At 39.6% G+C, this 22251-nt stretch overlaps 1 protein-coding gene across 1 annotated transcript in view; it reads right to left on the reverse strand.

Moving 5' to 3' along the window:
* Window positions 1-22251, reverse strand: part of uvrag (UV radiation resistance associated gene) — an 87307-nt gene that overhangs the window by 28165 nt on the left and 36891 nt on the right. Inside the window, exons 12-13 of the mRNA XM_056736664.1 lie at window positions 21998-22163; window positions 8396-8471 (exon numbers count right to left, since the gene is read on the reverse strand). Of these exons, the coding sequence (XP_056592642.1) occupies window positions 8396-8471; window positions 21998-22163 (242 nt within the window). The remainder of the gene's footprint in view (window positions 1-8395; window positions 8472-21997; window positions 22164-22251) is intronic.

Consider the following 22251-nt stretch of genomic DNA (forward strand, 5'->3'; position numbering starts at 1 on the left):
AGAGAACATGGGAGGAAGATGGAGGCAGAGAAAGAGGGTACTTTGGAAAGAAGGAGGAAGTGAAAGGTATTTAAGAAGGAGGGAGATTGAGAGAAAGAGAAGCGATGGAGAGAAAGAGTAAGTGAGTGATAAAGATAAGGAAAGAGTGAGAAAAGAGGAGAGGTGAAGAGACGAGGAAAAGAAGAGGAAAAGTTATGTTAAAAAAGGCAAGAAAAGACAAGAAAAAGGAGTGAGTTAGTGAGTGAAAATGGAGAATTACAAGCAAAAAATGAAATAAAGACTAAGGGCCTTTGTACATACAGTCCAAATTTTTCGTATACGTTTTTCGTATTTTGTGCTTATTTGTATGGTGTCTCTGAATTGTATTATTGATGCGAAAACCACAGAAAATCGACAAGAAAGAAAGAAAGAAAGCACAGACAGACAGAAAGCACAGACAGAAAGAAAGAAAGAAAGACAGAAAGAAAGCACAGATAGAGAGAGAGAGAGAGAGAGAGAGAGAGAGAGAGAGAGAGAGAGAGAGAGAAAGCACAGAGAGACCGACAGACAGAAAGAAAGAAAGAAAGAAAGAAAGCACAGACAGACAGAGACGGACAGACAGACAGAAAGCATAGACAGACAGACAGAAAGAAAGAAAGAAGGAAACAAACAAAAGAAAGAAAGAAAGAAAGACAGACAGACAAGAAATAAAGAAAGAAAGCACAGACAGACAGACAGACAGACAGACAGAAAGCACAGACCGACACACAGAAAGAAAGAAAGAAAGGAAAAAAAGAAAGAAAGAAAGAAAGAAAGAAAGAAAGAAAGAAAGACAGACAGACAAGAAATAAAGAAAGAAAGCACAGACAGACAGACAGACAGACAGACAGAAAGCACAGACCGACACACAGAAAGAAAGAAAGAAAGAAAGAAAGAAAGAAAGGAAAAAAAGAAAGAAAGAAAGAAAGAAAGAAAGAAAAAAGGAAACAAAAGAAAGAAAAAAAGCACAAACAGACAGACAGACAGACAGACAGACAGACAGACAGAAAGAAGGAAGGAAACAAAAGAAAGAAAGAAAGCACAGACAGACAGACAGACAGAAAGCACAGACCGACAGAAAACACAGACAGACACACAGAAAGAAAGAAAGAAAGAAAGAAAAGAAAAGGAAAAAAGAAAGAAAGAAAGAAAGAAAGAAAGAAAGAAAGAAAGAAAAAAGGAAACAAAAGAAAGAAAGAAAGAAAGAAAGCACAAACAGACAGACAGACAGACAGAAAGAAGGAAGGAAACAAAAGAAAGAAAGAAAGCACAGACAGACAGACAGAAAGCACAGACCGACAGAAAACACAGACAGACAGAAAGAAAGAAAGAAAGAAGACACAGACAGACAGACAGACAGACAGACAGACAGAAAGAAAGAAAGGAACAAAGAAAGAAGGAAACAAAAGAAATAAAGAAAGCACAGACAGACAGACAGAGAGAGAGAAAGACAGACAGACAAAAAATAAGGAAGAAAGAAAGAAAGAAAGATTCAACCATCATTAGCTAAATTAATATCATTAATTTCATTTAGGCTTGAAATGCAGCAGCTCTCTGTTATCTTAGAGTAACTTGTGAAAGCTTTATAACTGTCTGGGTGGGCACGTACAGTCTTAATGGATGAGGTGTAACACACTTCCCAGGTCTAAAGGAAACCCAGACTATTAGGCCTGATGACTTATGGAAAACAAAACGCTCCTAAAATAACAGCGAAAATGTGTACCTGCACCGCTGCGCAATTACACAGAGCGTTAAAACACAAACCTATCAACTCTAAACAAATAATCAAAAACTTTTTCTCAGAATTTCCACAATTTAGGTCAGGTGCAGCTGAAAGACGATACACGTTCAGATCTAATCTCTTCGTCCAGTCCAGAAGTCAGTTAATCCGTATTTTCCCCTCCCTTGTCCATAAATCATGTCAGAATAAGGAGACGGCAGCCCTTGGGCTTCATTCCCACACCTCTGTGAACATTACCTCAATTCAGTGGTCGTTATGCTAGTGCAGCCCACTTACGCCCTGCCAAAAGCAATTTCGTGCTTGAAATGTGACAAATAAAGCAGCTAAAGAAGTAATTTCTTTACAGTCGGGACACAACGCATATCCTTTATAAAATGGTACCTTAATACTATTAAAATACAAAGCACATTTTAAGGGGTCGAAGGGGGAGAGACGAGACTTTGTTGAGAAAATTACATCGCTGGCCGCTTACATCTCAGTAACAACCAACATATGTTTTCTAAAGCATCTAAAGACGATTTTGCTTCTCTCTTTAGGAAAACAAAAACGACCAACACAGTGAAGTGAACTTTCATAGTTCTCACAGATAGAAACAAGATTCATTATGCAGTTGACCAAAGCAAGCCTCCTTGAAATGGAAAGCGGATGCCGTCTTGGCTACGTACGAAAGAAAGGAATAGAGAGGTAGTTAAAGTGCAGATGAGTTCCAGGTTTTCTCATCGTCTCCAGTGATGTTGGTTTGGCGGCAAAACCAGGGTGGACAAGGGTTCAGGGCTACGCAAACAAACACTGGTTTGGACAGACTCACTGAGCCCAGTTTGCAAAGATGAGGCTTTTTATAGAGGGCCGACAGGAAAAGGACTTCATTGTGTGAGGGAACGGCACATACGCAATACGGCGGCTTTTTCTGGAGGGCTCGCTTCACCGCTATGGGCTGACTCGCACACCGCAGGTTTGCTCCGAGCGGGCCGCTGGACGGTAAGGAAGGATTTTGGGATAACCTGGTAATAGTTCCTGCTAAAAAGGCTCTTCTCTTGGGAGTTTTCTTTCACACTCATCGACTCCCACTTTTATTTACCTGTGTGTTCTTAATTATAGGGAGGGAAAGTAAATACGCACATGTGACTGCTCAGCACTTTTGAATCAATAGGCCGCCTTGAATATAAGTGAACCGAGAGCTACATACATTATGCTAACGTTATATTCGACTAAATAGGACGCAAAAACATAATCCTACATTTACATTTAAGCATTTAGAAGAGATGGAATCATATTTTTTTATTAAATGTACTCCTTTTATGTGTTCCCAGGAAATTGAACCAATGACCTCTGCAGTGCTGACGCTTTGATCTACCAATTGAGATACAGGAAAAAGTCAAAATTTAGCTTTTTTCCATATTTTCTCTTTCTTATATTCCTTCAGCCTATGATGACAGTCGCAGTCAGCTTATTCAATGATGTCTTGATCTTTCTCATATATTTAAATCAGTTGAATTCATTTTCTTTTCACAATTTTGCTTTGTTGCAATAAAGCAGCTTTCCGTAAAGTAGTAACCAAAGTAAAGATATTAAGAATTTATAGTTAAACATAAATTACACGTTATTATAGAATTTTTTTGAATTGACATTGGACATTAATTCATTTGGCAGACTCTTCTATCCAAAGCGACTTCGAAGTATGAGACATTTTGTCAACACGCTAAACAGTACCGTTAGTTTACAAGGCCATGCTACTAGGAGGATTAAAGCAGGAGTGAGCAAGGGAGAGAAAGAACAACAGGATTTTTTTGGACACAAGACAGAGACAGTTATTGGTTAGTCACATTGTGAAGGATGCTGCAGTTCGGGTGGAGGCTGGCATTTCATTCCACCACAGGTGGAGCCGATTTGGTGCCTCGCGAAGATGATGGGAGGGGATGTAGACCTGGAGCAGTGAGTTGAGGTAAAGGGCCGAATTTGACATTACCGCTTTGAAGGCCAGTTCAAAACTTGATGCGGCATTGACTAAACATTGACTAAACTGAAATTGTCTGTTTGTAATCAGACTTTGCTATTCCAAGTACTTTTATTTGTGACCACTTCAGAAAATCTAAGCAACGCTGGTCTTGAAGAACTTCCTGTTTCAGTTTTTTGACCCTGCACAAACGTTTCAACAAACTACACAACATACAAAATACATTTATTTTGTATATTCAGTTCTTTATGAGAACAAAATGTACATTGTTTTTTTCAATTAGCATGGTTATTAGCCGAGTTATTGGTATCTAAAAAAACCCTGGAATTTAAATACTAGTTTAAACAAGTTTGTACGGGTGAAGAAAAAATAAGAAATGAGTAAATCAGTCATGGATGGCAACATAATCAAAATACCACTAAATATACTGTAACGGCGAGTCATTCTGGAACATTCCTGCCAGCAAATTTAGAGGTTAAGTACACAGTCCGATGGAGGTAAATGCTTAATTTTGTGATGTATGGAAATTCTTACTTGATATACACAAATGAAGCCACTTAGCCAAAGTGAATAATCTTATTGACATGCCTGTGTCAAACAAAAGCACCACTGTTGCCTTGCTAATTCTCTTATTAAAGAACACACTTGTACAGGATGTAAGCATGTAACAGTAGTAGTTAACTTTTCATAGCGGAACCTTTCTGCTAGTATGAATGAAAATGAGACCGAAGGGTACAGTGCATGTGCCGCCGTATAAATATCTCCTTTCACACATCACGTTAATATGGTTTCTTTCCTACAAATGTCATGTTAGATAAAAGCACTGACATGGAAACCATATAGTGTTCATGGACACCTGGGGGTCTTATATTTCAAACATTTTTACTAAAAATGTACATCTAATATTATATATTATTACATCTATATATATCTTGGGTGATTCAATCAGAAGAGGTCAGCGCTAAGTACAGATGTGTCAGAGGTAGGGGTGGGAAGAATGACCAAAAATCAATTTCTCAAAATTAGTCATTTTAGTTCACAGTACCGATATATTTCACGGTATTTCTATATCTTATAGGCTACTTCATTTTTCTTGGATTGATTTAATTTATTTATTTATTACAGTTCATTTAAATGCTCATAATAGTTCAAATGTAGGCAAGTTATGATAATGTCCTACAGATATCAATTTAAGTTCTGATAATCAGATTTATTATTTTGGTCTCTACATTTTTTCCATGGCTGTATATCAATAATTGTTGATATCTGGTGCATGTCCTTGTTGTGAGTATTTTATCAAATGATGGTCAAAGGACACTTAATATGTGAAATATGTAATGCGCTTGACCACCAGTGATGGATTCACCCTAGAGAGATGTTAGTATAATGTAAACAGGGCCATTGACAAAACCAAACTGAGAGATTCAAATCACTGTCTATTCATTGCTCAACAAGTCCAAAGGCTTTAACAAATAAGTCAAAAGTGTCCGAAGTCATCTTATCAAACGTCCAATCCTGAGTGCACCAAGAAATGCGGATTAGCATTAGAAAGATAATATTTCGATCCGTCCGGGGGCCAGTCATCCTGGAGTGTTGTTATTGCCAGGTTTTCCTGGCTTACTGAACATGGCACGAAGTTAGACCTACATCATTTCCGCTCCAAATTCCACAATAATCTTCAAACCACTCTGGGTTTAAGTTCCATCACACCCTCTTCCTGTCACATCCTCGCCAAATACGATAACTGGGGAGGTTAGCATCGGAGTCCTAATTCTTTTACAGTCTTGTTCATGCAGTGTTTTTCAGCACTTCTGCCCTCTAGGGGAACATGAACTATTAGACTCAAAGACACACTAACCAGATGATTCCGAAAGCTTGGAAGCTTTTCCAAACACTAACTGACCCAAACAATATCTCATCCAAATCTCTTAACTAAGACTGGATGATCCACATGAGGAATATTATACAACAGCAGGAAAAGACTGTTTGTTGTGCTTTCAAAGAGATCAGGACCTAAAACGTAATGAGGATTAAACCCATATTCATAATAACCCAGATGTTGTTGTGACAGAAGAAAGCGGCTATGAACTTGGCAGTGACATTCTGAATTAAACATCTACTCCTGTTATTTAACACAAATGGGTCAGACGTAATTTTCTTTCTTTTTAATTCTTCATGGTATATTTAATAACTTTCTCAAGGAACTACGGCAGCCAAAACTAATTCTGTATCCCCATTCTCAAACTTATAGTACGCCCTTAAAGTATCTACTGCTTTTGTTATTGAAAAGATTTTAATGCGTAAACAACACTGTGCTGAACTCAAAATACAGTTCTTCCTTGCATTTAAGTATTTATCTATTTATTATTTCATATGTAACATTTACTGTATATTCACATTTATTAATTTAGACAAGCATATTTTATTTTATTAATGCAGTGTAGCACCCCTAAACTCCGCCCTATCGCGGTGAGTTATGTGTAATATCAGCCGTTAAGTGTCAATGGATTCACACCACGAATTTTCACCAGAAACAGTAGACCATCCAGGTACTTTTAAAATAAAAATTTCAGCATACTACCATTTGGAATATACTAATTCTATTTTCGAATACTATTTAGGACGGATAGTATGCGATTTTGGACTAATTTCAAATGCTCTATAAATTATCAGCAGTTGTTTGCTTTTAAAAGCTAATTTAACAAACAGCAACAAAAAATACAAAGGCACAGTTCCCTACACAGAAAAATAATTCACCAAATAAACAAAACTGCAGACGACAGACAAACGTTCATGGTCTTTAATCTCCCGTTCTTAAATCATCTATCACGCTTGCCCATCAAAACTCAACCGGCCACCTGACATTCTTCTCCAGACATCCTCCCTTCCTCCCATGACACGAGGACTAAATAAAAACAACATCCAGTCAGCGCGCCACTTCAAAGCAACTAAAACAGCCCTCCCCTCCTGCCTCCCTGGATCACTTTCAAATACAGCAAAGCACACAATTTAATAAAAGATAGACGTTTAATCTCCTCCATTCCTAAACAAGAGCGGCGCTGTGAAACCTGATCTCTGCTTAGTCTCGGCAGGCGGACATGGAGAGCCACCGCGGCTACGGCTAACGAACGGAATGCATTAAAGACCAAACGAAAGGTTGAATGAAAAGCAAGTGACTGCGGCAAAGGCCATGACAAATAAAAACAAAATAACAGACAGGGTTGCGTGCTTGTCATTGGCAAATCATATAACCTACAGTAGGAAGCTAACTTTCAGGGGTCACAGGTTTGTGAGGAAGGAAGGAAACCCAGGAGAAACAGTGGCGTGAATGGTTGGGGAACGAAGGTTACGTTTACATGCAATTATATTATGTAGTAAAATTGTGTAATATAAGCAGCGGAAATAAAGGATTAGCAAGCAGCGTGTTAGCAAGGACTAGCATACGGCGTATTAGCAAGGATTAACATACGGCGTATTAGCAAGGATAAGCATACGGCGTGTTAGCAAGGTTAGAGTAATCGGATAGTGATCGGAGATGCTACACAGGCAAACATAAAAGCCTGGAGCAATGTGGAGATATTAGCGGCATCTAGCTGTGAGGTTGCAAATTACAACTAACGGCTCACTCCAGAGCTCCCTCCTGCCTTGTCATACAGGACAAAAATGTCATCCCATTTGCCGAAGGAGATAACATATTTCAAATGTTTCAAAAACGCGTTCTGTAGAGCAGTTTGTCCATTTACATTTACATACATTTAGGCATTTGGCAGACGCTTTTATCCAAAGCGACTTACAGTGCACTTATTACAGGGACAATCCCCCTGGAGAGACGTGGAGTGAAGTGTCTTGCTCAAGGACACACTGGTGGTGGCTGCTGGGATCGAACCAGCAACCTTTGATTTACCAGTTCAGTGGTTTAACCCACTAGACCACCATCTCCACATACGTTTAAGGGGGACAATTCCATGCAAGGGGACCCACGGTGTATGAAGATAGAAATAACTTATTCTGAGGTAATAAAGCATAACACTTTACTATGTAAGGTCTTCATACAGCTCTGAAGACGTACTTAAATGTTTCAACCAATCTCAAAGCCTCCCCGTGAGACTTCACAAACAATGAGTTTAAATCCAACACACTGAACCCGAACTCGCACTCAACTTATCCAGAGAGCATCTATTAGCTCACCCCAAAGAGCAACATTGACAAGGTTAATGAACATTCCTGCCAAAGGTGCAAAGCGCTCCATTCATTCAGATGAAGAGAACGTGAACTGTAAATGGCGGGCGACATGCGGTATGAAGAACAAGCTGCGGAGGGCATCTCACAGTTAGACTACAAATGGAGCCGTAGATCAAACATGACATTTATATAAGTATTCCCCTCGGAGCTGGCTAAGCTTACATATCACTCCATACCCTGCACTGCTATGTTTTTGTTCTTTAAATGTGCGGAGACGGCCGGTTCGTCCGTTTTGCATTTTGATCTGCACTTTTCATCTCCTCCTTAGCTTGAGGAACAGCTGGAGTGCAGCAGGCCTGAATTCCACTGTCAGCGGAGGGACATTAATCCTGCGCTTACTAGGAAAACTAAACTGGGTTAGGATTTGAGCTGGAGAATTCCAGAAGATTTGATATTTGGGAACTTTGTTAGTTAGTTAAGGGACGATTTAGGGGTCTTACCTGTGCAATGTTTTTGTTGAGCAAGTAGACGCCGTATTCAAACTGGAATCGCTCTCCTCTGGGGTAAAGGGGGAACCTGCAAACAAGAGCAGCACATAGTCATCAAGAGAAAGGTCTCATTGCTCACCTCTGAACCGTTACACATGGTTCCCATAACAAACGCAAAGCGAAGGACGTTTTTTACGAGGTCGTAATCAGTTCATAACTTCGTTCAGAACAACCTCGCACAAAACAAGCTAAATGGCAGGTCATCTGTCAAACTGGACAAAGGGTTAAACCCAAAGTCCAAAGCCTGCAAGTAATAACTGTGTTTGCAAATGAACATTCGGGGGTCAAGATTTCTCAATGCATTCTGGGTATTTATGCTTTGTGAAGTTAACCGAGCAATGATGATGCCTCAACAGGCCCTTTGTGATGCAAGACGTTTCTGCAGATGTTAGGAGACCGCCTAGAGCTCTGGAGGTCTGGTTCTGATCCGTTTCCCAAATGCATGTCTGAAACACAATCTATTATCCATTAAAATTGGATCATTCCCGCCTGTTTCTTTTGGTCAGTTCTCATTTAAACTGTCGGTGTAATCACGATTCAGAAACTGCCGAACGGCACACGATATCAGAGTCTAAACCAGAACAACGAACAGAGAAGATATGCAACAGATGAACACAATGTACAGTTAATGCAATTGTGAATGGTGCACATTGAAGTGTTTACGCAGAATGAAGGACTTCGGAACACATTTGATTACAAAAATATTGTTGCTGTCATTCAGAAACCTCGGATGTCCAGATTTGCCGTTTTTCAGGAAATGGAAATGCTTCAAAAATGCTTCAAATTATTACTGCAGAACAATAATATTGAAATATCTCAGTATATATATCCGAATGACGCTTGTCAATTTTAGTTATCTATTTAGTAATTGTAATCGATTTTTCAAAATTAATAGTAATAATTTATCATTCAACAAATGATAAAAAATTTCTTGCAGCCCTAATGACTGTTCAAGGGAACTCAGGGTAAAAAAATCCACAAACTGTTGATTTAAGGTGCCAGGTGGACCAGTCGTCACATCAAAGTCTTGCCGTGTAGGACTAAGTACAAGTTTACAGGTTTCAAAACAGGCCGACTGAACAGAACATCCCAGTCCTTTTATTGGAGAACATGGCCAAAAACCAGTGGGAAAGTCCCTCTAAAATAAAGAGAATGGGCGAAAGGCTGAAGAATAAGACAGCAGACTGCATGCGAATATTCTGCTCCTCCACGAAGCTGCTCATGCTAACACCTGACTACAGCCCCCTAATATCAGAGTACATCACTGCCCTGTTATTAAGAGCTTAGAGGCGGTATAAGAGAGAGAGAAAGAGAGAGAGAGAGAGAGAGGGAGAGAGAGAAAGAAAGAAAGAGAGAGGACAAAAAAGCCCCAAGCTTAACCACCTGTGATCAACAAAAACATCCCCACATTAACCACAAAGCTCCTCTGAGATCACTGTCAAGCTTGTTAAAACACTGCGTGTGTGTTTTCAACACTACATACCTGTGGACTGCGTTTATAAGACTCTCTCACGATTGCGAAAGCGAAAAAAACGTTTAGTTATTCTTCCATTTCTACAAAACCACTAAAGAGGTGAGGTCGTAGGCCCAGGGTCACACACTTTTAGCCTAAAGGCAGCAGAGACCTAAAACAAAAAGGCGCGAGTGATCTCCCGGAAGTGTCTCTGTAATCCAGGAGACCTTTTTGTCAGCAGCACCTGGGACTTCTGCTTTTAATCGCAGAAGAGTGGAGACAGACTCCGCAATTCCCCTAACTTCCCGTCTTAACAATTTCATCTCTCTCGCTCGAACACACACACTTCCATACTTCCTGAACGACCTAGGGGGTGTAATCTCAAAGCAGGTGCATGCTTAAAACCCTCGGTGGACTGAAGATACGCACACACGCTCTATTTCACCACACCCGTCATGCCGTTTTTAATCCAAAGGAGCCGGACGAGGTACAGTTGTCTATCTTTCTCCAAACGCAGAGAAAACAATATCCTTTTTCTAGGGATTCTAGGGAAACGACCACAACAAGCCTGCCAAAAATCAGTCGCACACAAACACACACTAGCTTGCACACAGAGTCACCCAACAGTGATTAATGAGCATGCTCCAGTGTGTGTGTGTGTGTATGCAAGATCATTCTGCCATGACTCTGGTTCACGGAGCACCAGGAATTTCTCAAGGGAATGTCCAGTCAAATATATTATAACAGAGCAATAGGGGGCAGGAAGTGAGTGTGTGCATGCACACATGTATGCATGTACATATTTGAAAAAATGTAGGCAGAGAGAAGTGGGGAGGAAATGAGAGTGGTTTTTATCACGATAGTATATGTGAAGGTTTACAGTGAAGCCTGTAGACGTGCTCACTCTCACACTCTTATATGGCAGGATAACACTCAGATTCACCTCACACCTAACAATAGGACCCTTTGGGGAGAAACGTACGTCTCGCAAAGTCTTATAGATTTATGACCACAGGCAGTTCACTTTCCAGCTCATTTTGGAAACTCTATATCACGTCACATATCTTTATAGCAAATATTTGATGCCACTGGCAAACTTTATATGTCCAGTTTTTTAAATTTAGCTCCTCCTAGTGGTGAGGTTGGGAATTGCAATCAATGGCTCACTCCACCCCCAATTTTGTCAATAGATCCTCCAAAAATTACACACTGGAACTTTAGTAGAGAGAACAGAGGAAGGGAACTGCACCAAATAGAAAGGAAAACAGGATTGGGAAATTGCGCAGGATCTGAAACCGCATCAATGTACGAGCTTCATAACACCATGTGTGTTAGCCGCTAGGCCACAGCTCTCACATCTCTGTTGCACATTTGAATTAATGTTCCGAAAAAATATGTAAAATGGAAAGAAATGTAGATTTGATCTTCCAAAAATGTTTGTAAAAAGATGAAAACTGACACGTCAAACCCTCTTCAATGAATGTGGTGACTGCGCTTTCATCGTTGTCACACCTCAAGCATGGGAGGTTATCAATAGCAGAGTCTTATTTCTCCAGAGTTAACGCTTGCGACTGAGAAAACCAACCGCAAGAACAAGTTTCCATGTTTCCACTAAGAACGCAGAGATTTGCAAAATCTCTTTCCCATGTTTGATCTGGAATGTTGGACGATAAAAAATGGGTCTCGATAATTGAACATGACAGTAACACGCATTCTTACTCACCCACTCTTCTGAACGCTTCTGTCTTTATCTTTCATAGTATGTTAGTGAAAGAATTATGTGGAATATCATGCCGATTTAAGAAGTGAAAGGAACGAAGAGAAGAAGGAGAGAGAGAGAAGAGAAATGAATAGAGATAAAAGATATCACAGAAGAAAAAACAAGACAAGAGGCACAGAGGAGAATAGGAGGATAAGAGACAAGAAAAGTAGAGAAGTGAGGATGAGATGTCGAAAACATCTTTGATGGCAGTCGACGTTTACACGCACCTCACATTCTTTCACAGAAGAAATCAGTTGTGTCTCAGTGTCCTGTCTTTCTGTTATGAACCTGAAGAGATGTTTTATACCACCGTGTACCTGCATATGACTGAAATGACCACACATATAAACTGAACTAGACTGTAAACCCAATTCCAGAGCTTCATTTAATATATTTATGTCAAGCTGTCGTCTTTATAGCCTGACCTCATATTTGCACATGTCCAACCTCCACAAGTTTAATGCGATATTTCAAGTGCGCCTTGACAGGACGAGGGTGCTCAGCCAAGTCCACTCCAAAACAAACGCTACAGACCAATAGACTCTGATTTATCGCCTGCATTAAAACAACCGTAAACAGGAAGGCAACGCTTTCTACATCTTAAGACCTTTTGTTCTGAGAAATAAAGAGTAGTTAATCTCGTGGTTTAATAAATGTGAGTAAAATGAGACTGTGGTTATGTTGAACTGGTTTGGTTTATGAGAAGGGTACCGTCCTATCTCCCAAATGAACTTTGACCTCAAAGAGCAGTCAGTGTTTTAAAGAACAAAGTGCTTTTCATTTTTGTTCCAAAAACAACTTGCCGAACTAAGTTACAAAAACAATAGTATCAATTTAATTGCATTATAGATAACAAATCAAGAGGCACTATACAAAGACTATCTTACTAAGCATTTTGTCTTAAAAACATTTAAAAAAATCCAAAATCCAAGATATTTTCCCTTGTTTTATGAAAAAGTAAATAAAGTAAGTTTATATTTAAAGCAAGCAAAAAAATTGCGAATGGGGTAAGAAGAATAATCTCGAATTAAGATACTTAAGATAAAGATAAAGCTAAATTCATGATTTTTTTATTCTTATATTTTCTGTCATTAAAGAAAATACTTTCCTGGTCAAGCAAATGTATCTTAATATAAGAATTTTCAGATATTTTTCAAAATGCTTAGTAGGAAATTCATTTTTTGCAGCGCATCTGCATTTAAATGTAGCTAGAGCTTTTCTTAAAACAAACTTGAATTTGAAACAAGGTTATTTTTAGTGGTTAAACGGTATGAGGTCACATTCTCTTGAGTTCAAACACCACAGGTGTACTTCATCACATTAACTATGGACATGTTCATCTAGGTTTGGCAACCAGAAAACGTACAAATGCCTTGTACTAATAAAACCTTACAAAGTTGTTTCTTTGTGACTTGCCTTGCATGAACGTGTTCCTTAAAGTGTCTAATATAACTTTACCGAAAAGTTGATTTCCACTCCGTTTCCTCAGTTCTTGTTTATTTCTGCTTCGTTTATGTCCAAAATGTAGCGTGTCACAGTCTTAAGTTTCACACTCAACAGTAACAGAACTGTTTGTCCCTTTAAAATGCATCTAGAAGATAGTTTAGAGTCACAACATAAAAACTTTAGAATACAGTTTAAGTGTTTTATTTCTGTTCTCTGGCCCCTTTCTGGTCTTAATTAAACATTTGCGGGAAAAATGCACCTTGTTCTCTTACGCCAGCTCGTAAAGAAACTAAGAAGACAGAACAAGTGACCCACAAATCTCTTCTGACCTTTTCAATACAAACACACACACTTACTTTAAAGAACACAAAAATGGAATAAGTTACAGCAAGGACTATCGGCCCATTAAAATAGCATGGTGGCAGATGCTCAATGTAATCGTTTCTCTCATATTGAGAGTTACAGCTACGGCTGATTTATATGGCGAGTGCCACCATTAGCCCTGACAGTTTGGAGGCAGGTGTTTGTTTAAAAGCGGCTGGGTTGATTTATGACCCCCTGCTTTTGAATCTGTGCATTAACAACTGTAGTTATATGTGGAATGTTCGGTCTTCCACTGGCGAATGAATGAACAAACATGTGGGGAAAGAAACTGCATTTGTGTGGGAAAGTGTTTTAATATGCACGATCAGAAAAGCGGAGATAAGTGTTTAGTGTGTGAGACGGAACGAATGAGGGATAGCTGTGTTAATGCATAAATACAGACTGATCACACAAGTGACAAGAGGAAAGAGAAAGCACGCGCAAGCGGATAAATAAAGAATGAAAAGCAGAATTAGGATGACACAGTTTGCAGTATCAATTGTGACATGTAAACAGCTATATGCCATACTTGACAAGAGTACAGTATACATCAACTTGGGTCATTCAGAGTGCCTTGGAACAAATTTCGGACCTACGCTCCACCGGTTCTGACCACCCACCCGAAAGCAAACTGCTGTAATGTTCCCTTAACTCTCATCAAAGCCCAGTCACAACAACATTAGGAAAACTGAAGACCTCTGCTTGTCTGGAAAACTGTAGCATGGGCTTTGCAGCTCTCTGACAAATGTTGCCGAGGACCAAAGACGGATCTAAACGTTACCCAAGAATATATTTTAAACAAACAAGAACATTTGGACGATCTATTGACAGAAATGCAATATAATATACCTAACCATGTCTTCAGAGGTGTATAAAGACCTTACATAATGAAGCGCGATATTTTTATCACCTTAAAATTAGCTGTTTCCATCTATGCACATCGCGGGTCCCCTTACATTTGAATTCACCATGTTGGTTTTACACTAGCCCTACACGGACAAACTGCTATACAGAGCACGCTTTAATAGGTTGTCTTCAGAGTCCAACATCCTGTGTCAGCCACCATAGTGCTTTGAAAGGAAGGGGGAGGGGTGAAGTGAGCCATTGGTTGCTATTCGCAAGCTCATCGCTAGATGTCGCTAAAAGTTCATACACTGGACGTTTAAAATATGTTAGCAAAAAAACCTAAAGGGTGAAAACATTTAAATTATCTGCCAGATGTACCTGAAAAACACCCAAGAACATCTTTTCAAACAACAAGAGTCTTCAGAAAATAAACTGACCAATCAAACAAAGCCATTATAAATATGAGACTGTTCCAACAATCACAAACAGGTGCGGTACAAGTACAGTACATCACCCAGTGTATAATTTTTAATCTGACCGCTCAACACGTGTTCAATGATGGAGGCGATTTGGACCTCGAGACATTAACAAGAGTTCAGTGATTGAAAAAAAGCATGGAAACATGACGTGGTCCATGCAAACATGAGAGCGTTTACATTAAATCATTGAACGGACGCTTTCATCTGAACGGACTTACAAATGAGGAAAGTCACAAGCCATTTATCATTCTGGATCTAACAATATAAGCAGAACCACAAAAAATCAAGAAGCTTGTTTAACCATTCAGGAAGAGAGAACGTGAAGACAGAGTTCAGAAGTTCTGGATTCATTCTGGGAAAATAAGATATTGAGATGCTGGATACACACCAGTTCCAGTCAGTCTCTGTCATCAATGCCTTCATCAGACACATCAGACTTATTCTGACAGATACAGAAATCATCCCTAAAGCCTGAAAAAACGGATTTCCTTTCCACTGTCCTCATAAAACATAAATCCTTGAAAAAGTCAGTTTGTTATAAATCTGACCAACTCACCAAAGCATAGTTTGATTGTGTATGGAAACTTGCACCTAATATCCCCAATTGTGTTTGGACAAAGAAATATATACTTTCTAGACTCTCCTTCTATCAGGCCTTCAAAGGAATGTGTATTCCATCTTAACGGGCAGGAACAAATGTTCCAAAGCAGGTCAATAATTCCCTTGAATTTCAGTTCACGGTTCCCTCTTTTTTCTTCCCCGACTCTGCCCGAGCCTCACCGTCCTGGAGCCCAATCTGACAGGTTGGCGTCTTGAGCCCGTGGTGCAATGTGTCAATCCCTACTTCCATTTTTTACGCTTGTCATAAAGCTCTTCTGAAAAGTAGATAGCGCCATCGTACAGTTCCCTATAAAAGCCCATATGAGACGGAGGCTTGAGTTTAATGGGCCAAACTCTGGACTCCATCACCGGAGCACATCTGGATCGCATCTCCTGGATTCTCTTAGCTCTTTGGCAATCAGGCATGCAGAAATAGGGTGGAAGTGTAGAAACGTGGGTGCAATGTGTTGTTAAAGTCCATTGCATCGCAAGAATGCATCTGGGGGGCCAAAGTACCTTCTTTAAATATTACAAAGAATGCTATGGAAGAAGTATGTGTATACAGAACATGTGTGAGTGTGTATTTTTGCGTTACATTAAGGATAGAGGATGGAACTATTGATAATAGATCCCCCAAAAATCTTGCTAAAACCACACTGTTTGGTCACAGATGAAGCATCCCAGGTGTGGAAGTAGGAGGGACTAGCACTTTTCCCCCAACGAGATTACCCGAATCGGACACAATAATTGCAACATGAAGGGAAAAAGAGGAAAGGGCTGGAGGAAATAGGATTGGTCTTGTGGTCATAGCCTAATGGTTAGGTTTCATAGCTGCTAATCTTAAATGTATAGCCCTAATCCCAGGTAGGGATGACCCTGTATCCAGAAATTTACAGAGATCCCATTCCACCCCTGCACTTTGGGTCATTTTGGATAAACGTTTCAGCATAATGACGGATAAGGAAATGACCGAAAAGTTTTAATGAGAAGCAAAGAAGGTTGTATGGTGAAAATTATAGTTTGACAGGCAGACAGGGATTCATCACATTTCATTTATGAGCCAGGTGGGTCGATATTGCAGTGAATGTATAGGTTTAACGGATGAGCTGAAGCAATTTAGGAAGTTGTAAAAGCAAGAAAATGTGGAAATCGCATAAAATGTTTACGTTCAGTGCAACATGGCAATATTGAGGCAAAGTAAGAGTGGGAACTGACTACAAAGCTAGGTGTTCTATAGCACATCCAAACCAAATTAGGTATCTCATAAGGTTTAAAGCGGGCATTGCATATGAAGTTTGTCCATTAAAGGTTCAGTCCGTGAAATTTTGCAGCATCTAGCGGAAAAGCCAACCCTCCCCCTCCCTTTCGAAGCATTACGGTGGCTGACACAGCTTTAAGATGACGTATTTATGTGCTCTGAAGAGCAATTTGTCTTTTGTCTTTTGTTTAGGGCGATTGCAGAAAAGGTACCAACATCATTCGTAGGAAATAAAAACATAACACTTCATTATGTCTTCATTCACCTCTGAAACATAGTTATGTATATTATGTTGCATTTCTGTCAGAAGACCTTCCAAAATATATGGACCTTTAAACCTCAATATGCTGTCTAAGGCATGAATTATAATTCATTATCAGATTTATCATTTTGAACAGTGACAATACAACAAAAAAGAATTTCAAAAGAGGATTGATAGTGGATACTGAGCACTAGAATTTTTATACCAGATTACATAGTAAATAGGGAATTTAAGAACGCTAAGGCTCTGAAGATAACATAGTTTCAGTATGTGAAAGTACAGAAAAGTCACATTTTCATAACCTCTCTCCAACATCTCATTTATCACAGACCAATAAAGTCTTGTCCTACCGTTCAATGTCAACAGTTGCACTGTGCAAAGTTATCAAAAATAATTATTCATTTGTGTCCAGCTATCTAGTTCCATGTGTTTTCATAGGTCAACTTCATTACTTCAAGTCAAGTTTACCTTCTATGGCTTTCACAGGCACTTTATCGCCATGATGTATAGAGAAAACTTACGATTCTCTGACTACTGACTAATGTGATTATCACCAAAGAAAAAAGTTCTGCCTGCACCTTATCTTTATAATACCCCTAATTTTGACAGTTATATCAGGGGCCGAGTAAAGCATTTAGCAGGATGCACCATGTCTACAGTCACATCATTTTGGTCTGTGTATACACAGCCAAGGTGACGGGCTGAAACCCTAAACACAGTGAGGGAGGTGAGATCCGAAGGTCAGAGGTTGTTCCGGCTTATGGGCCACCTCAACGACACCTAGACAGGAGCCTAGAAGCTGTGTAAAGCTGAGGTGAGATGTTGTACAGATTGTGTGAAACCTACAGACTGAATCGATCTTCATAGTTTGATTTATGAGATGTTTTCTTCAAGAGGAACCAAAAACGTCCCTACAAGTAAAAAAATGTATGTAAGTACTAGTCAAAAAATTATCTTTATACACTTAAAGGTCCAATATGTCGTTTTTTGGAGGATCTATTGACAGAAAAGGAATTTATAAGCGTAACTCTTCAGAGTTGTTACATAATGAATGAATGAGCTATGGAATTCGCCATTTTGTTTCTACAGAAGCCCAAAACGGACATATTCCTTTGGCAAAGACGCAAAAACATGATGCCATCTTGGCTCTGTTTCAGCCAGCATAGTGCTTCGATAGGGAGGGGTGCGACCTCACCGCTAGATGCCGCAAAATTTTATACACAGGACCTTTAAGCATACGGCGCAATATATTGTTTGAAATTTTCATTTTAGCCAAAGAGAATAACTGTTTATACGGATCCTTACTGTACAGCATGACTGAAAACATGAGGACAACAGGTCAAAAAGAAAAGCAATACTCTAAGTACAGTTACAACAATCTCTGGCTTAACTTTCCAAACTGGAAGAGATTAATGAGCCGCCATGATTTACAGACCACTGACTCTGGCTTGGAGAACACCCACTATACAAACCCGAGAGCGTGCAGTAAAGGAGATGCTCAGACGTGCAGAGATACAACTGACAAATGAACGCGAGACCCAGCGAGGCCAAGCAAGAGATAGAGAAGATGATTTAAAGCGTATCTGTCAGGCGTAAAGCTGACACAATGTTAAACAATGACACTTCAGGGGTGATTACAGCTCATAATGCCGTAAGTTATGGTGTGTGGAGGTCACAGGGTCACAGTAAGAAAAGGGGATAATGGGACATATTGCAGGCCCGGCTCGTGCAGAGTTAATTACGAGGGCCACATAGGTCCCACTGTTCTCTTTCTCCCTGTTACTCATGCTCAAATGAGTTTTGGAGTCCGACTTCTGAAGGCTTGGACCTTCATCTTCTCAGCACCACCTGATTCATCTACAAACACACACCCACACAGGTCCGTTAAACAGCTGGGCAGTCTCACCCCAACACAGCTGCCGCTAATGGTTGTGCGTTGGCCGGCCTTTGCACAAACAAACGTATGTTCACAAACACACAAACGGGGGTCAGGCGGAATGTGTTCTGATTCTTGTTTGACTTTCATAACAGCGTCGTCTCTAGGGAGCCGCTGTGACTGGTAGAGCTTGAGCTTCAGTCAAATGTACTGTCTGTGAACCTTATAAAGGCTTGTGCTCCTCTTGAGTTCTGTGGATCTCTAGCCTATTGTTTAACATTATTTTGGCTGAGGGTTTAGAAGATGTTTGAAGTGTTCCGTAAATTGGAAGTCCAAGATCACTGGCGAGTGCTGTAGCCTACAGATCTGAACGCTTTGCAGGGGACGTAAATGAAAATGGGATTTGGCTTGTGTAATGTGTATGTTTAAAGCTTAATCTGAGCCAGATGCAGGCCAATTACATCAATATACATCACAAATGCCCATTTCCAACATCGCGGGCTGAATCCAGTGCCCAATCTGGCCTGTACTACACGTTACCACAAAAGACCAGAACATTCTGGGATAGGAAAAAAGAAATCACAAAAATCCATCCCGTAATGGATATGAATGCAAACAGCTTGAGTTTGGCTTGACTACATATAAAAAACTAACTCAAATAATTCACAGATTCACGTCAAATCAGCCAAAAAGGTACCGAACAAGTATAAAATTATGTGAATTGACAGCAATGAATTCTATTTCTTTTCGTAATTTAATGCTTTAACAGTTTAAGTTTACTCTCTTCATTCATGCGTGAAATTAACTTCACAACAGACGCAAATTTAACTCATGGGAGGGGCTTCTGCCAGGCGGCTTCAGTCTCCGCGGGATGTCCTATGCGTCTTTGCATTGACCTTTGCAATCACTCGCGCTTTACGCTTCATGCGCGTTTGGTGGGAACACAACATTGACAGGATATGTCGGCCGTGATCATAGGCTGTTTTTAAACTATCGGGCAATAGTCAATAGTGTGAAAAAGGGCTTTTGTCAGTCGATACTTATTATTGGCTGATATATCGGTGTTTCTCTGTTTCTGAGGCTATATATTTAAGTAACATTGGATTAAGACATTAAAAAGTTAGCAAAATTACTTTGAAAGTTTAACTGTGATAAAATAGGTTCACTTCAAGTCAACAACTATACAGCCAAAAAAAGAAAAGCCTGATGTGAAGTGAATTGCTGTTTCTATTTTGTACACATTGCATAACAACTTCACTTATTTTTTTCCTTCCTCTAAAAAAATATATTTGAACAAATATCATGTGTGACTTGGTTGGTCAAATTTTATTAGTCATTTTTAACGATAACATAAACACATAGCAAAACTAGCAATATGTGAGGTATTTATGTTTGTTTACAAGCAAGTAATGTTTTAGCAAGATCCATTACATTAAAGCCAGGCTCTAAAGTAAATGGAAAAGCCATCCAGTTCTGAGATCAGCTTGGTAGATCTCCTAACTGAGCACCAGCACTATTTTAGTGTAAAGTTGATGCCTACTTTACCACCCTCCCCACCTATTTTTTCTCACTTATAAACTGCTGAAATCAGACATTAATCCCACATCAAATGTTAAGCACGCTATCTAGACATCTGCCATTCAAAAATGCAGCTCATCTAATTATAACAATCCAATTTTATTGTGAGTTTCATTAAGGGGCTTTACATCACGTGCAGAATGCAGGAATGCGATACCTCTCTGGGCATGGGAGCTGTAGACATGCAATCGAAACAGACCTGCAAACCTCTTTTCTTGGATCGCTTCTGCTTAGTTACAGCATAAAAACATAGAAAAACTATAATTTCAGTCGGGTAGCCAGAGCTGTAATTGCAGTGCCAAAACATTCTGGTATTAAAATTTCAGGGTCTCCAGACCCTAAAGGCCAAGTCTGAAGAGTATGCATGTGACTCCATGACAACAACAGCATGACATGCACACAAAAAGTCGACAAATTACAAGCATCTTCGCACATGCCAAAGTAAAAATATACCCTGAAGATGCAATTTGGCCTGAAACTATGAAGATTAGGGGAGAATGAATCTGTGTTAGATCCTTCAAGCGTGGCGGTTTCTCGAGTTGTGAAAGAATCTAATGGCATGATGAAAGCCTCCCAGGCTACGTCGTAAAAGGAAACAAGCTCAACTGCACGATTTATAAACGTGGACCCAGGATGGAGATCAAAGAGGAAACTGTTTACAAACATGTTTCGACAAATTGACTCCATCAATAATTAATCAAATTTCAAAAACAAAATTGTTTTGGAAAGTGGCAAGGCAGCGCCTTGATGACAGTGTCGCACAAATGTGCGATACCAACACGATCTCACGGGAATTCGTAACTACGCGTTTTCCGAGGTGGGCAATTTGTGTGAATTCCTACGATCATCTTTGTATGTTGTATTTCGTTTTGCTTTTGTGCCATTGACGTTAGGTTTAGGGGTGGGGCTTCAGGAATGCTTTTTTTAAATAATCGAACATTTTTTATTGTACGATTCACATCGTACAAATTCATATGAACAAGCCACCTGTGATATCAGTCTGGCAATACAGGCTATATAATTATAGCATTATTTGGCAATAATGTAATTTTGCTATTACTGATATAAGCAGAAGCCCAAACAGATAGTCTGTTGGACATTAAGTTTTGTGATTTATACATTAAATACAAAAACTCAGCAAAACACATCACGATTCTCTTCGAAGGCTGTTATCTCCCAAACTGCAGCAGACACGATAAATCTGCAGAAAGAGAGGAAGAGATGAAAAGATGAAAGAAAGGAGAGTTATAGAGGGATAGATGAAAGAGACCAGGGGCTCGAGGGACAGGATGAAGTACATGAAAGTCAGAACCCTGCAGCGCTAAACTAGCGTTTAATTCAGAAAGGGCCCTTAACCAACCCTGAACACACACAATGAAGCAGACATAACGTGTACCGAATCAGACAGATGTACAAATGACATACATGTACAACCACGTGCAAACATACACATAAATATTACCCCGTTACAGGAAGAAAATCTTTGGCACGCAATCCGTAAAATAAATCAAAGTATGCTTATATATTTGGGTCCGAGAAAACTAACAAAATGCCAAACAGATAAATGAAGCGTTTACTTCTGGTAAATAAATTATTCCAGTTTATTTTCCAGGAAACAAAATCGCTCTTACTCTCTCTCCTTCTCTGTGAGTTTGTCGGTGATGGTGTCTTTGATGGAGGAGCGAGATCCCTTGTGGATGATGGGGTACCTAAGAGGTACCTGCAGGAAGAACGATATCATCATCACCAGGTGTGCCGTGTAACCCAGAGCCACAGCCACGCTCCCATCATCCTTCGCTAGAGGAACACAGAGGAACACGGAAGACATGATGAAACTTTACTCACAATAAAACACAAATAATAAAGTAATTTGGTGAATCTCATC

Source organism: Triplophysa dalaica, chromosome 22, assembly GCF_015846415.1.
Source record: "Triplophysa dalaica isolate WHDGS20190420 chromosome 22, ASM1584641v1, whole genome shotgun sequence".
NCBI classification, from domain to species: Eukaryota; Metazoa; Chordata; class Actinopteri; order Cypriniformes; family Nemacheilidae; genus Triplophysa; species Triplophysa dalaica.